At 40.7% G+C, this 17,406-nt stretch overlaps 1 protein-coding gene across 1 annotated transcript in view; it reads left to right on the forward strand.

The window, feature by feature from the left end:
- LOC125021688 (protein turtle homolog B-like) overlaps positions 1-17,406 on the forward strand; it is a 109,094-nt gene that overhangs the window by 72,337 nt on the left and 19,351 nt on the right. The window contains exons 14-18 of the mRNA XM_047607829.1: positions 2,204-2,430; positions 7,169-7,253; positions 9,639-9,803; positions 12,568-12,613; positions 16,178-16,264. Of these exons, the coding sequence (XP_047463785.1) occupies positions 2,204-2,430; positions 7,169-7,253; positions 9,639-9,803; positions 12,568-12,613; positions 16,178-16,264 (610 nt within the window). The remainder of the gene's footprint in view (positions 1-2,203; positions 2,431-7,168; positions 7,254-9,638; positions 9,804-12,567; positions 12,614-16,177; positions 16,265-17,406) is intronic.

Below are 17,406 nucleotides of genomic sequence, written 5' to 3' on the forward strand. Positions count from 1 at the left end.
TGAACTGAATTTATTGACACACCAGGGCAGCTGCTATGATCCACAGTTCATTTTAAAACATTTTTATCAGTTTGTACAAACAGTAAATCCACTGTGAGAGAACTGGCCTGGCTTCATTTCCCACATATGTCAGTGAGCCTTCAACGGACGTGACCCTGTTGCAGGTCCATTGGTTGTCCTTCCCTGGACCCATTTCTCGTGGGTATTAAACACCGCTCACCAAGAACGCTGGCCATTTTGGATATGATCTGCTCAAGGTTTTCTAGCCATCATTCTTTGGCCTTTATCAGAGTCACTCATGTCTTTACTCTCGCCCATTTATCTGCATCCACTTCATGCGCAAGCGCTGCCTAATATATGCCACCCCCTGACAAGTTCCGTTGTGACAAGATCAATTTATTGTCAGTGATTTTACTCTTGTGGCCGATCGGCCTGTTGTATATCAAAAGTCTCACAGCTCTGTCTTAGCTGCGTCCTAAAGCATAAAGTTGTTTTGTTTTCGAGGAGGAAATATCTCAGGGTTTAAAGAGTTCATCCGGCTCAGTGAGTTTACCAGTAACATTAGCTCAATAGTTAACTGTCAACACCTTGTTTTTTTTTTTTGCTTTGTCACCTTGTAAGATAAACCTAAGACGTCAAATACTTTTCTTCATCTGTGATTATCAGAGCAGGAATGTGAAAAGTACCCTGTAAAAGCTCAAACGTTCTTCTCAGCAGTGGGTAGAGGCGCATTTATTGAGTGTAAATGAAGGTGTCACAGGTTATTACTTAAAGATAAGTGACACACTGAAAATTGAGATAACTATCCACGCCGCATCACCCTCTGTGTTAGCCAAGGAGGAGAAACAAAGAAGACACAGCCTTCAGCCTAAGGGCTGCTTGTTGTCTGTCTCTCTTTTTGGCAACGCTTTCAACAAAGCCTTCGACATTCATTTCAAGTCAGACGCACTCGCTTTTGTATGCTGAGGCTTAGTCCGCGTTGAAAAAAGTCGGAGATATGCGGGAAACCATCGACGTTTAATGATTTTGTTGTTGAGTTAGAGGATACTGGTAACAGCGTGGATCTTTACCCCCTCGAGCCCTGGTCCATTATTGAAATTTCAGCCTTAAAAACGCCCACATTCGGAAAATAATAACCAAACTGAACAAGAGATGGCGGGGGTAATTTTAAAATACAACATGAAAGGACGGAGAGGGTTACGCCAAACGCTAAAATGTAAGTTTGTTCAGTTTAGAAATGTAAATCCCTCTGCTGCCTGAACTGAATTTACTTCAAAGTGATCTTCTAAGTAACCAGCTGAGGAGAGGTAACTGCTCTTGAGGAAACTAGTTCAGGATGTGTTCATTAAACTCAGACCAGCTCTCCCTCCTTTATGTTTTAGCTTTTAAAGTAAGTTGAGTCCATTGTACTTGTGTAGTTGCTGCTCCCAGGGACATTGTTTTTATTTGTTCAGACTTGTTAATTTGATGTAATTTCCATTTCACGGTCAAACTTTTAACTTCAGTGAATGTATTAATGAGATTTTTAGAGAAATAAACTAGCATGTTAGCAAAATCGCAAGCGTTGTTTGAGTGGTTAAACTCTGCACAGACTCTAGTTTATAGGTCTTCAGTTTCTTTCAATACACGTGAATCCAACATATTTTAGTAAAGGGATAAGGAATAGTTTAAAATTAAATGCAAAATGGCAATGTATGTTTATAAATAGCACTAGGCTGAGTTTAATATAGAACATATATAGTAGGTAGGGGGTCCCTACTTAATCTCTCCATCAGTTTGGGGTCCTTGGCCTGAAAAATGTTGGAGAGCCCTGCTCTAGTTCATAGCATATTAAATTAATTTGACTGAAACTTTGTGTTCCTATTAATTGTCTAATCATCTGTTGCTCACTGAGAAGATCAAAATGGAAATTCAAATAGCCATACACATCAGATAAGAAGGCTAGAACGGCCAGGCCAAAAGGACTGTCGGGGTATCGCAGTCTTAGATGGGATATGAGCTAGTAAAAAGTTTTTACGAAACTGTTTTAAAGGATGCGAGAATTCAGAGTTGAAGTGAGGAGAAAGATGAGTGTGAATGTGCCAGGGATGCATCAGGTATAAAAGCTTAATCACATCTTGTCACAGTCTAGTTAAGATGCTGATGGAGCCACTCACTAAATACACATCACTCACGCGCTCTCAACTCTAATGTGCTCTTTCAGTATTTCCTATAAGTACCCCTGAACCATTGGTGCTGCTTACCCCACCACGGTGCCTCACAGCCAATCGCACGCAGCAGGGAGTCCTGCTCACCTGGATCCCGCCTGCCAATCACACAGCACCTATCCAGCATTATGTCATGGAGTTTCGCCTGGGGGAACGGTGGGAGGTCTTGGACGACAGCATTCCCGTTGGGGAGACGGAGCTGCTTGCCAAAGATCTCATCCAGGTAAAAAACAAAAAACACACAGCTGTACACAAAATCTACATTCAGTAACTGACTAAAACCGTGAATAAGATGTAATGGAAAGTTAAACTTTTCAGTTTTCAGAATAGCACCCATACACCACCATCCACATTGTGCTTCACCTACCTGGTCTACACACACACACACATAGAGCAACAATGACATCGAACCTAATGGGTATTTTCCACAATGACTTCATAGTTCCAGCCAGAAAAGTTTGGAAAGCTCATGTGGATTTTGTTTCAAAGTTGCCCTCCTCAGTGGTTGCACTTCACTCACCGAAAAGCCCATGACCAATTATTAATGTGCAATTGCTCTTTGTTTTGCCCATTCAGACTTTCGCCTCATCGGCTCAGTTCAATAATCAAGCAAAAGAAAATTAGGCAAGGCTCTTAAAGCCTTCCAAGTAGACTGCGGTTTTACACACAAAAATAAGAAATGAATCATTTGTAATTATTGGTTAACTTGCTAAGTTAAGACTATATCGTGTGTTTGAGTGCTATTTCTATATGTCCACGTGCAGTATTTGTGGTAAGACAGTTTGTCAAAGTGGTATATGTTTGTGAGTGGAGTCAGCTGAGATTGGAGGTACTGGGTGATGTGGAGTTGTTTATTCAAGCCTATAAAGAGCCCCTTAAGCTCTTTGAGGTCGGTTGAGCCTGTGGTTGAACTTTCTCCTGAGCTGCCTCAGGACAGGACGAGAAGAGTTGTCCATGATGACTTTTGTCTTGAAAGCTAAAGAGATGACACAAAGCTGTGCCTTCTCTCCAGTTTTCCCAGCGTGTTGGCACCACGCTCCAATACCACCTCCCCTGGAACAACAAATAAGATCCAGTAATACTGACCACAACAGACTGGTGGAACATCTGTATCAGCCTAGTGCTGTCTAGAACAATGGACAGTACAGTATATACTAGGGGTGGACGTATTGATCTAAATATCGGTAGTATGAATACCAAGGCCAGTATCGGTATCGTGCTGAGATCAATACTGTTGTTACAGTTTCTCTTCTATACGTCCAGTAAACTACTCGTCACCGTCCTCACCTGTAGTAAAAGTTGGATATGGACAGTGTTTGACACTCGAATCCTGGCATCACAACAGCATCGCACAACTGCCACTGATGCTGTTATTGAAATGCGTCGGCACTCGGAAGAGAAGACAATTACACGGGACGTAGACTCACTTCTTTGATGGAAAATTAATGAGCCAACATTTCCAACTCTGAGCAGTTTTTCTTATTTTGCACTGATGACTTTTTTTTCTAAAACAATTGTGTGTAGTAAATGTTATACTGTTAAATTGTTTCATATTGTAATTAGTTAAGAAAAAATGGTTTATTTGCCTAAATGTTTGTCCTGTATTTCACCATAATCATAATCAACTAACTAAAGGAAAAATGATATTACTCAATGGTGATGACATATCAAAAAAGTATTGGCGGTACTAGCCCTGAATTTACTTGGTATCGGATCGATACCGAACTTCCCAGTATCACCCAGCGTTAGTATTTACAAAAAAAAAAATGTCTGAACTTTCCAACGCATCCATGGTGGATGTAAACATGGCAAATGACCCGAGTCACCTCAGGAGGAGGGGGGGGGGTCTGCTCTGTCCCTGTCTGTAGATGACCTCGGTTCTGATATGTCTGGTGCTGAGACGCACAACTAAGAACTTGAATGTGTCCACCATCTCCACTAGCTCCCCCTCTAATGGTGATAGGAATGGGGTCATCTCGCTCAAGTTGCTTGGAAACCAACCTTTGCTCACCTCAAACCTCGGTTAGAGCCGATTCTCGGACTCTGGTCTGAAAAGATCCTTTGGAAATGAAGCAAACTCGTTTTGTTTCTCACTGTTATGCTAAAATATACTTACATTAAAGCTCCCCCCTCACTTACTTCACATAAAGGTCCACATTTATTTAGAAATATGTGCACTGGTATCACCCACAAAACGTCGTTTTACTACAACTGCATTACAAAAGCTCAAGAAAAAGACATTAGTCCAGAGTTCCTATTATAACTGACACAGCTACAAGAGTTACATGAAAAATATTTGTCTTCAAAGATCCACACACAGATGAAAGATGCGCCTTTGTATTTATTATGCTCTTTTATTTGCAAAAAAACAAGTCTGGAGTTCTTGAAATGTGAACAAAGCCGGAGAGTTACATCATTTCACCTGATCTAGTCATTATCTGACGGAGCCTTTGGAAATCAGTGTAATTTAATGCGACTAAATTTAGATGTTTTTTTTTTTCCCTTGTTTGCTCGTTCCCATCTGTAACGATTTAACAGTTTCTCACTGTTTGCCTCTGAAGGTGTAAGAACAAATAAATAAATTAAAGCATGACGGCGAGGCAGACGGGAAAAGAGAACCCCCCCCCGGGCCTTAGCTCTCACGGTATGAAAAATGTTCAGGAAGTTTTTGGGGTAACCTCAAATGCCTCAAATGTAACAGCTGCTGGAGACTTTCATATATCCTTTTATTCCCTTATTTTTACGTTCAGAGCTGCAGGCGAAGGTGTTTTTTTTTTTCATGCGCCGCAGTTAGTGCTCTAAATTACAATTACCACTGTCACATTTTGAAAAACGGTGCGCTGTCATATTCACCTTGGTTGTCATAGTAACAATGCTGGTGTTAGCTGAGTAAGCTCACTTTCTGACCGTCGCCGTGGGTTTAAACCGTGTGCCTTTGAATGTCTCCCTGTTTCTTGTTCTCGCTCTTCTTCTTCTGTGTCTAACCTGGAGGATTCTCACAAGCTTTTATCTCTTCACAAACTGAAAAAATCGCTGTGACGTGGAATTAAACACAGTGTCGTACACCGTATTGGTGTAAATTAATTACGGCGTGCAGCCAAGGACATTCCCAAAAGCGATTTGCGTAACAGCGAAGTAAAGTCTATACGTGTTTGCTGATTTATGCGCTCTGACGCGGCGCTCCTTCTTCACCAATTCAAATCTCGCCCCTCTCTGCTAATTCTCCTGCCGTGACATGTGTGAGCATCTTTCTTTAATGTAACTACCACTCTCCGCTCCACTCAAATGCTTTTATCTCTCCTTCTATTGTACAACAAACACCCACACGCACTTGTCTCTACAGTTCTCCCTCACACGCACACGCAGAACACCTAGTTTGTGTAACATTTCTCGTGCATGTTTCTCATCCTGGACGCTTGTTGTTGTGACCACCTTTAAATTCTTAATTCTGTTCTCACAGTGTAAACCCACAATGTAGGAAACAGAGCTGACAACACTGGAAGTGCGCTGCAAGTGCTCTAATCTTTGCAGAGTGTGCCATCGTAGCCTAAGTGCTCATGAGCATTAATATTTGTGCGCGTTGCTAGCATTGTCCTTTAATTACCTTCCCAAAACACTAGTCAGCGACATGATTTCTCCCTAGATCTGACCCAGAAGCGTGCATCTATCTTATGTTGTATTTCCTCAATCATGTCTCTCAGTGGCAGGCAAGCACAGAAACTTCTCCCTCTTTCTGCCACCTACACATCACCTTCTCCGATGGTTTATCTCGTGTCTGTATTGCAGTGATTTCAGTAAAAGTATCTCCAACAACATTAACTGCAACTCCAACGTTCTGCACTCAGTTCCAGTCACATAGTTTGTATTACACACGATAGAAACCCAAGAAGGTGGCGAAAGTGTTCATGGGCACGTCTGACTGAACCTCAGATTCTTCGGCGATGTGCCTACAAAGACATCATAATCATTCTGATATTCACAGTTCAGTTCATTCGTCGGGGTCTCTTGTAATGGATATTTTACACCACGATAAAATGCGTCATGCAAATGCTCTCAACATACTCCTTATCGTTCATTTGAGAAACCCAAGGCATCTTTTTCATTGCACTCCTCACTGATTCCTCTTCCACATTTGCCCAACAAATTTCAAATAAAGTCTAATAATTCACTTACAGGTGAACCCGTGTGATAGATGGACCACAGATGCATCTGTGGCTGATGTGTTCTGGCTCTGTTCAGTCCTTGAAGAGATCTGGAGGGCTATAGTTCAAGTGCTTGCCACAGTGTTGAGAGGGAAGGAGTTTTCCCGCACATACAGTAATATCCCATTCAGTTAAGTGTGCAAAGATAGATACATACTGTGTGTCCAAGCATTTCAGGCAGATGTGTGAGACTCCTTTCCAATATTCTTTGAAATAATGTTAAAACAATTATATCACTAATTTTAAATTGGTTGAATAATAATTAGCATGTCCCTCTTGAAATTTACAATGAGAAAATGACTGACCTGCCACATTTATTACATTTAACATTTTGATGCAAATACACAATTTGAATTATCTGTCATATTATACGCTGCGTTAATGACATTTCATTTATTTCATTCGGTGTTTACAGATGTGTTAAAATTACTGTTGTTGCTCCGTGGTGAACACATTTGAGAAAAACGGTTAGAAGTACAGGCACTTTCAATCCTTGGATACCACCTTGCTAAGTTTTTTTTTTTTAAGTCCATTCCTGTGCCGTGGCTCAGAAGGACAACTGACTTTCTGTGTCAGGTCCAAGATAACCCTGACAACACCACACTGACTTTTTTTCGACATTTGTATTGTTTTCATGTCAGGTAATTTTGAGTTTTAAGATGAAGCCATTTCCAGACTTTCAGTGGCTTAGCTACCTGATCCTTTATAGCCACATTGTTTACCTTCTGTATGTTAATCTCTCTGTTCTGCACTTCCTAGGAGGCGTGGTATGAGTTCCGTGTCATGGCCGTCATGGACGACATGATCAGCGAGCCTAGTAATGTAGTAGGAGTCTCCAGCACAGGTGAGCCATTACAGTGCATTAGGATTTAAATGATGATCATCACTCTCATGTTACGCATAAAGAAAGGTGCAGACATGTGTACCTGCATGTATGAACCTTACGTATATCTGCAGGTCAAACACTACAGTGAAGCACAGAGGCTTTATAGTGCCTTGTGTTCAGAGGAGCTTTTAATGTCAGTTCTAGGATTCAGTCCGTCAACCTCTGGCTTCAACATGCATCTCAACATCTCTGAGCTGAGCAGGGATGGTTAGATGTATTGCACGCTCAGCAACTCCCAACTTTACATTTTGCCCACTCAGCACTATTAAATTTAAGCTTGCCTTACATGCACCTCCTTTGTAGCATCCTGAAGAGTATGACATCATTGCTCTGGCCGTCCTCCACTAATTGTGCTTTACTACTTTCTGCTAAAAAAAAATAAATAAATATATATTATTGCTTAATATGAGCCAGTCTTTTTTTTTTTTGACTGCAATACTGAAAGTCCTTCAATTGTGATATTAAAGCAGTCAAACTGTGATGTCGCTGTGCTGCCGGGGTTACTGAGTGCATAATGTTTAGTAAGAGCAGCTGTTGGTAGCACTTAGACAGAAGATTTTCTCAGGAACCTTTGGATATCCAGAAGTGCTCTGCTGCCCCCCACTGGTAAAGGCCGGGGAGCTGTGCTATTTGATTAAAGGCTCATTTCTCTGTTGATAAAGTGAGTGCTTTTCCTGTGCATAATACTAACTGTGATGTTGATACACCCTGCCCTTCCAGTGACGACAGCTATGCCGTGGCTGATCAGTTATTCATTCGTGTTGCTGCGATCCTTAGGGAACGCTTCAATTTGCTGTATCATTCTACACTGCAGCACATTAACCACAACAAGTTCATCACGGGGGCTGACACACATTATAGCCCTAGGTCTTGACTGAGACATTCATTAGCATTTACGCCACTAAACCAAGTCCCCCATTAATAACGGAGGACGGATGTAAAAGTTAGTGGGTTTATATCAGGATTCAAAGCAGCTGCACAGCAGAAACGCTGACCTCTCCGGTACACTGGCTCACTCCACATTACCATAATGATCTTGTTAATGGTCATCTATGCCATTCAAATTAATTCTGGCTTTGATGCATCTTTGCCTGTAACAAGCGAGCGTACTGACAACCATCTTCAACAAAGCAATGGAAAATAGGGCAGAAGTGAAGCATAGGGAGATAGTAAATGTCTTTTAAATACGTTGCAAATCCATGTTCTGCATAGTTTGACGTTATGAATATTCACAGCATTACTTGTTGGCATTATTCTAACTTCATAATTAAATTCAGCCATTGTTAAGCTGACAGCTGTGGTCATTTCTTTATCTGGAGTGCTTCTTACAAGGTCATGTCAAACTTCTGCACAGTCCTAGAGTTCTTTGGATTGTTTTTTATGAGAGATTTGGTCTTTTCCGTCCTCATTACATGGTACCAACAAGTATTTCTCTTAATTAGTAATAATAACTAATGCATCAAAAGCTTCGCTGGCCACACATGGCGCGTTGCTTCTTCTTGGCCCGCTCCCAGATAATTATATCATGTCTCTCCAAGATTCTTCTGAATATTATTTGTAAGTATGAAATATTTAGCTTTACGAGTGGTTATTATAACATATTAAAACTTTAATTACACTTTGTTGTTACGATTGTAGCACTGTACTAAACGTGCTGCATAAGCAAAACAAACCTGCCATGTAATTTTGAGAGTCTCTCTGCTCAAAAATGTGTACAAGCTATGCTTGTGCTGGTTGAGCCTCACTTTGAAGAATGACAGACAGAGCGTCTTTTCACATTAACCTGCTGCAAGAGGACAGACTGTTCGGTGACCGGGAAACAGTTGAACTTCAACATCAGTTGAACTTTTGAAATACTTCAGTTTGGTTTCCGAGGATTGTTCGACCCTCCGAAGGCTCCTCTACAAGAACAAAAGAGACCGCGTTTATTTCCGATATTGTGGCACAAAGCCTCGGGGAAATGAGGAAACGTCTGAAAAAGTTTATAAAACTGAACTCAAACACTGTAATTAAACAGTTGCCTAGTCGGAGCTCGGGGTGTTCTTCCAGGGAACGCTGTGCTCTTTGCCGCAGCTCACATCTACATGGTAATCTCACAGCACAGAGCAGCCCTTACTCTGGAACCAGAAAATGAATGTTGACACTAGCATTCACGTCGAGGAGTGCCATATTAGAAGTCCAGTGTGCCAACTGAACTTTTGGACGTGTTTCTTTCCTCTGTGTGCAGTGTTTAATAAATTCTCTTTTGTTAATCTCTCATCTCCGCCCCTTGTGTTTTGCGTCCTTCGCTCCTCACTGCCAGCTTTGTGTTTCTCACTCTTCCATCTGACTCTCTGCCCGCAGACTTTTTCCCTCCTCCAGAGATGGTGGAGGAGCGTGGACTGGCGCGGCCTGTGGTGGCTGGCATCGTGGCCACCATCTGCTTCTTGGCAGCAGCTGTCCTGTTCAGTACAATGGCTGCCTGCTTCGTCAATAAGCAGCGCAGGAGGAAGCTCAAGAGGAAAAGAGGTGAGAAGGCAGCTCTTTGTTAAAAGCAGTCGTCTCCACAGTTGCTAAGCTCAAGATCATCTCAAAATAACTTAATCTAACAAATAAACTTAGGAAAGCCATCAGAGCGTGGCTTGTCACTTGAACATCTTGGTTAATGCTCCTTCAACCCCTCTCCAGATCTAATTCATCTGTTCATATGCTTATTTGTGTATGGTTTGACATGCCTCTGCCATGAAAAAAAGCAAAGGAAACCAGTACAAATCCTCACATTGAAACAGACTGTAGAAGTTTGCATTGTAACGTGCCAAGACAGTCTCCTGGCTGAAAGTCTGACATTTGACTCATGCCACACTCCACAACTCTGAACGCGGACTTTGTCTTTGTTTTGTTGCTCTTCATGCTGTAACCAATGGATGTACTGTTTTGGGAGAATTAGACTTTATTGATCCGGGGGAAATTGCTTGGTCACAGTTGCTCAGTTTCTCATAAAACAACACTGTTGAGAACAGTAAGTAAACAGTAAGAAAATGGTAAAATCTTAAATACATATCCATGATAATAATAATAATAATTAAAAAAATAGTAAAATAAAATAACATGAGCAAAAAATGTCCAAAATTTCCATATCAACAAATGCACAAGAAATAGAGACAGAAGCAAATATATATAGGAAAGATTGATAAGATGCAATAATGAGAAGTACCATTAATAATGTATGAGAATGAGCTCTGCTGTCCCTCTACACTTGGTGAAGTGATTGGGATGGACTTTCCATGATGGAGAGCAGTCTGTCCAGTGTCCTCTTGTCCCTCACTGACATCTACTGATCATGTGTCCAGTCTTTCGGATCGATACACTTCAATCAATCAATCAATCAAAAAAACATTTATTGTCACTAGTACAAGTACCAGCGAAATTAGCCATCAACCCGTCTATACATATACAAAACATATATACACTTTGACACAATGGGGGGCAGACGGGACAGGAAGACAGGGATGGAAAAGAGAGATGCAGAGTGACGTGAGGAGAGGGGAGGAGAAAAAAAAAACAACCCCAATACTATGCTCCTGTGAGGAGTGCAGTGTGGAAACACGAAGAAACACCTCAGCAACATAGGCACATAATAAGTACACTTTACAAACATGAATAACTCAGGACTTGCATCAGGGAAGGGGGTGAGATATTTAGATTTTGTGCATTTTTAGGGGGAATGGAAACACAGCAACTGGCTGATCTGTTTTGTTGGTAATGCCTAAGACCACATTGAAAGTGTGGACTTTATGTTTATGTTTGGCATGAGGATAAGAAACACACAAAAAAAGATTCTGACCTATTCCTGGGTCAGCAGGTAACTGAAGTAAACACACCATAAACTACTGTATGTTAACGCCTTTCTGCAGAATGTCATATTTCCTTGAGCTGTGTCCTTCTGTTGAAGCTTGTTCAGGTAGCACAACTTGCAGCCATTGTTCACCAGAATCTCTGATCTAAGCAAAGGTATCAAACTTAAAAATGTGGAGCTTTCCCAGCATCAGATTGTGGCGAGACTGAATGTATTCAAAGGGGCTCTATGAAAACTGGAGCAGTTGAATCCACAGCGGTGATAAGGCAAAAGTGTGCATGCCACAAGAAAGTCAATACACTCAGCTTTGTTCACTCAGAGATACGTATATAATTTTGTCACAGATACACAATTCTGTAACTGGCAAAACGGAGTCCTGCAGAACAAATATCACAACATTTCACAACCGATGTGGGAACACTGAGACAACCAAGGAGACGTAGCTTTCAGTTCTTCAGACACACCCTCAGGTTCAAAGGGGCAATGAACCCAAACACAACTCAAACCTCTGAAGAATTACCTGAAGACCAAAGAAGACCAAGGACTGAAGAAGAAGGAGAAGGAAGGCATGCATACCTGACATCACAAGAAGATCTTTGGGGCAATGATTTCTTATGCTGGATATTCATGTGGATATTCAAATTTAACTCAAATTGTTAAGCTGGTATTATTGTTTGTGATGAATTTAATTATTGGTAATAAATAGCAAAAAAGTAGTATCTTCACACGTGGTCTCAGACTGTTAGACCTGCTTATGTATACAGTACGTCATGAGAAACAAGATGAGAAGAGACATTTTTGTTGGTAGATTTCATAATTCAATTAGTTGTTAATGCATTTGTGGAAGCACATTTACTGCACACGTTACCCAACTTACATTTGACTGATTCAGGTACTTGAACTGTAGCCTCATTCTGCTGTAATTGAGTCATGTTCTTTCAGCTTCACAACCACAGGAGAGATCAGTTTAATTATTTGACTTTAGCGTAAGTGCTAAGTGTAAATTACAGTTGTGACTGTAGTCCATATTTATTTATATATATATATATATACTGTCTATTAGGATGTTTTTAAATGCATTTCTGAATCTTGCTGTTACTCTGGCACCGAGATTAAAGGAAAGCTCAAGGCTGTGTGGCGGCAACTCTAATGTGGAAGTTAGTTTTGATAAACCTTTTTATGTAAATGTGTTTGGTCAGAGATGTTTATCATGAATACCGAAAAGACATGTTCCCCATTATACATATGAGGCTTGCCCGGTTCATCTCTGAATTTGAAAGCAGTTCATTCGCCTCTTCCTGTTGACCTTACCGGCATTCACTCACTTTAGCGCTTGCTCTTTGCCTTTGGCGTTTACCTCCTCTACTGATGAATTCTTTATTATTGTTAACTGTTGTTGGCAGTAATAGTCTTTTCTGTCTTTTTGTCACCTTCCAGACCCCCCTCTTTCCATAACCCACTGCAGAAAAAGCGTGGAAACTCCGTAAGTAACCCAGACACCACACAGATTCAGACATTTTTATTTGCCTTTTAATTTGGCAAAGCAAATAGAAATATTAACACAATATATTATAGTATATATTGGCCGCACAGTACCAGTGACATTTATCGCATTATGCTTTGTTCAGGCTTTGTTCAGACAGTAGTTTTTGCCAATTCTGACTCCAAAGGGGTATCCTGGCTGTTGCTCATTTCTCTGCACAAGTTTTCAAACTATTCTGCTCCTCTGGTGCCACGTAGAACTGAAAACAACCTCATGAATTCATAATGCGATGAGTTTTATGTGTTCCTGTATAACGACACATACACTTTTGGAGGAGTGCTTCCACTGTGTGTTGAGCATGCTCTAACTCAGAAATATTGCTTCTATAAATCCACTGCCGATAAATGTTAAGAAAAAGTGGATAATTTTCACAAGCCAACTTAACTTAAAAAACTATTGGTGTCTCATAGACCCTTTCATGGCCTAAGTCACTCTGACATCACAGTCTTAGCTGGAGGCAAAACAAAGGGAAGCTTGAGGCAAACACTGTCACTGTCAACTGTGAAAATAATTTTTTTCTATTAGCCCGAAAATCAAAAACACTAACTTGAAGTTGTGTCACATACCAGCCACTGCCAGTCGTAGGCATCTTTGGTTTGGCTTTGGCAATTAAAATTTGGCTGTCTTAAATTTTGACTGCACCTACGTTAATTTAATCATTATTTAGGGGGTTCTTTTTACATGTTACTGCTCATGCTAACCGCTAGCTAACTCAACATTAGTTGCATGTTTCAGGGGTGTCTGAGCAGAATTTGCATTTACTGCATCCCCCTCTACAGTGGTTCCACTTACTTCTTGTAATATCTTTGTAGGAGAAGCTTCGCTTTATAAAGACAGACCAGACTTCGTCTCCTCAACCTTTTAAAATATCACTCACAGTCTCAGGGAGCTAATGTATTAGTATATTCTCTAAAATATGTCTTTTCCTCGTCCATTCTTGCTAAAACAGTCAAAAACAGTGAAAATATGGTAAACAGTGTTTTCAGGCTATAGTGTTTGAGATGTTTTGCCTCCAGCTAAGCCCCGCCCCTCAAAATACATCACTCTGTTTACAAACTGTGAAGGGGTTTGTATGAATGACACATCATCACCAGTGGATAATCGGTTGATCCTGAGTGCTTTTTGTGTCTAGAATCCAAAAATTGTAACGTCCTGAAAACCTCTGATGATTCTGATGAAGTGTTGTGTGGTAATCCAGTGGCCTTTCTTTTAACTTGTGGCCTGTTGCTCATGTCAGAGGTTCTCAACATAACAAGCGAAAGGTTCTCAATACAAAAAAACAACAACAAAAAAGTGCATTTAAAGGTTGTAGTTTGTGATCCAATAAACACTCAATGCTAGAATCATGAAGAAAAGAATCTCTCTGGACCTGTCTGACTGATCGGGGGCACGGCCTGTGTGTTTGCACACGACTCATCAGTTCATCTAGTGGAAGAACTCTGTTTCATTTCACGGGATACTGACAACACGAAATACTTATCAGTGACGTACAGCATACAGTAACCGAACATACTGATCACATTCCTCTCTTGCCTGTGTGGTTGCGTCACTTGAGAATTATTCAGTTCATTTATTGACATTACAAATTATATGGGACCTGTATGAAAACTGTGTCACGTCTTTCTTCGGCATGAACCTCTTGATGACGGGGGGAAAAAAGGAGCCTGTTTCAAGTTATTTTCGGTTTGCTGTTAAACTAACTCTTAAGCAAGACTGACAGATGCACAAAAAGGAGCTGTGTGTAAATGCTGAAATGGTCCTAGCAGGATGAATCTAAAGCACATAGCAGGAGTAGCAGGAAAGAACCAGGGAGGTACAGAGCCTGGCAGCATAAAAATCTAGTTTAGCTAAGTCAGAGAGTCATCACTAAAGTAGAATATATTCACACAGGGTGCTGAGCTCCGATTATTTCATGTTTATTCATTCCTCTGTTCCTGTGTGACCCTTAAATCAGCCCAGTGTGTCAGGACATCTCAGCTACCTTAATTAGCCTTTCCTCTCAGCAGACATTGTGACTTGTCATCACAGAGAAAGCACGAGTGGAACTAATAACATTAATCCTTAATTAAGCCAGCATGCACAGACTGCAGACTCTGGCTCTGGCGCAACGAAATGGAAAGTATCCATCACTGTGTTACACCTGTGTTAGATAAACCAAATCATCTGCAACGAGTGGGGGGTGTTCTGCTCAGAAGAAAACATATATCACTTCATGGAGTTTTTGAACAAATAACACTTTCATTGTCTGTGTTTCTTTTCTGATTCATTCTTTTCTGGTAATTAAACATGTGTTTTAGGAGTCATTGGATACATCTAATATTATTTTGTATTTTTTTACACAAATCCCAATAAAAGACCCAAAATGATTATGAATGTATCCTACTGACAAGTTACTACGGATTGAAAAACACCAATAAGCCTCAGTGTTACACTAGGTGATTTCCTTCTGTAGTTTAGTCTGCTCTCACCACTACCCGTGTACCCTTAATTTGCTGCAATTAGTCCCTTAACAAATTCACAAATCACATTCATTGGAGGAAAAAATAGAGTGACCAGCAGTTTGAAGATACACTGATCAGCCACAACATTAAAACCACTGACAAGAGAAGTAAATAACATTCACCATCGTGATAATTCAATGTTCTGCTGGGAAACTTTTGGACCAGGCATTCATGTGGATGTTACTTAGACATATACCACCCACCTAGACCAGACCAGACAGCCTTACACAAACACACAGTTTAGGAACAACTCACTGGGATGATCCACAGAAGCCCCTTCCTTTTACCGATAGGACTCAAAGACCCCCTTTGAAGGCCCATGTCCATTCTCTGGACTGTTTTGGATGCACAACTTTCGGAAGGTGGTCATAATGTTATGCCTGATTGGTGTGTTCTTGGTTTTGAGGTTTTCTATTGAGTCAGTTGGCATATAGAGCTCATCCAAGCTCCATGTTTAGAATGATCGGACTGTCTCCCAGATGTAGTACTGAAAAAATGAAACTGTCAACTTTCCATCTACCAGGAGCTAAAAATGTTATTTTTTGATTAAAAAAAAAATCATAAACATGTCATACATGGACTTTAATTACACTTGCAATACATTACTGCAACTTTATGACAATATGGATACGCTCACTTTTTACAACTCGGACGCGATGAGATGCTACAAAGTGGTGCTACCGCTGTGTGGCTCGGAAGGACACCTCATTTCAAGAAAAGTTTCCTTGCTTTGTCCGTCCCTAAAATTCTCCACATTCTTCTTCCTAAAGCTGGAGAAACCAAGCCTTGAGGAAGTGAAGCACAAAATAAACACACTTGGGGGAATTTGACTGTGGTAGCTTTTCTTGTTGCATTAATGCTTCTCATTCCCAACCTTTTAAACGGCATCAAGCATTCCACTCATTTTCGGTTCCTTTTTAAAAAAATATCTCTCATTGCAAGGCTTCCTGTTTACCTCTATGTCCTCCGCACTTCTTACTGTCTGATCTCCCCACTTCTGCAGGAGTCCGCTTAGCCTCATTCCCAGTGTTGAGCCCTACTGGGAGGGGCTGGACGCAAGCAGGTACAGGCCCCAACCTTCCAGTCCTCAGTGAGTGTGCCAGCCATTTTCCCCTGTTTGTGCGCACCGTATACACCCTCTTTCACTTTGGTTCACCTCCTCAGGCTCCTGCATGCTTCTGGCCACATGTCCCCGTCAGGCAACAACAACACTGGCCGCGGTCTTTCATTCATGAGCAATTACGTTTCTTAATCATCAGAAGATGCTGGAAAAGTCCATATCTAATTATTTGGGATTTAGATTTACAATAAATATTCTGCATTTCATTTTGACAAGATTCAGAGAAGGGAATAATGACAAATCAGGGGACATTTCCTCAACAGAGCACAAGTATATATTGACATGGATGATACCACAGTTTTGGACTTGAACCACCATTGCTATACCAACCGATATGTTGGCTTTCTTTTCAAAATGCCTAAAACAGTGGTGACAGCAAAGGCCTAATTTTGCCCTCAGCTGCACTCTTGCCCCACCTTTTAGAAGTTGCTGCAAGAACTGACATTGACCATTTTTAGATTAGATGGTCAAGTGAAGCTAGTTTCCTACAATTTATGTTATTATGTGCAGTCGGTGAATGGTTTTCTGTCATATACTCTAGTTTATGAAATGGAAAGTTGAAACAGAATACCATTACCAGTACCACTGGCTTGACATATCATTAGTACCAGTGTATTTTTTCACTTTAAGGTTGTGAATAGATTAAACAAACAAAATGCAACATATTCTCCTTTAGGAGCCCCACCAGTTGTATTCAGTTAGACAGACATAACAATGGCCTAGATCTCCTCATATAATGATTGCACTAAAGTAGTAGCTAGACATTTATACATGAAACATGGCATGATTTGTTCCTATGCCCATACTGTAGTTTGGGAATTCAGGAAGTGAACAAAGCAGAAGTACTAAGCAGCGGTCATAGTAAGTAACTTTACCCTGCAGGGGGCAGTAACACACTCTGTAGCGTCTAATCTACCAGAAATTCCCAATGAGCTTAAGTTGAGAAAGTCAGAGGTCTTTTGAATTTTGTTTGTTATGGGAGTAGTTTGATATTTGGTGCTTATTATTATAACTAGTTAGCTTAGCTTAGCAAAAAAGACTGGTCATAGTCACAGCTTGTTTGACTCTGTTCTAAGTCAACCTACTAGCATTTTTAATATCGTCTGCCACTA

Source organism: Mugil cephalus, chromosome 15, assembly GCF_022458985.1.
Source record: "Mugil cephalus isolate CIBA_MC_2020 chromosome 15, CIBA_Mcephalus_1.1, whole genome shotgun sequence".
In the NCBI taxonomy this organism is placed as follows: domain Eukaryota; kingdom Metazoa; phylum Chordata; class Actinopteri; order Mugiliformes; family Mugilidae; genus Mugil; species Mugil cephalus.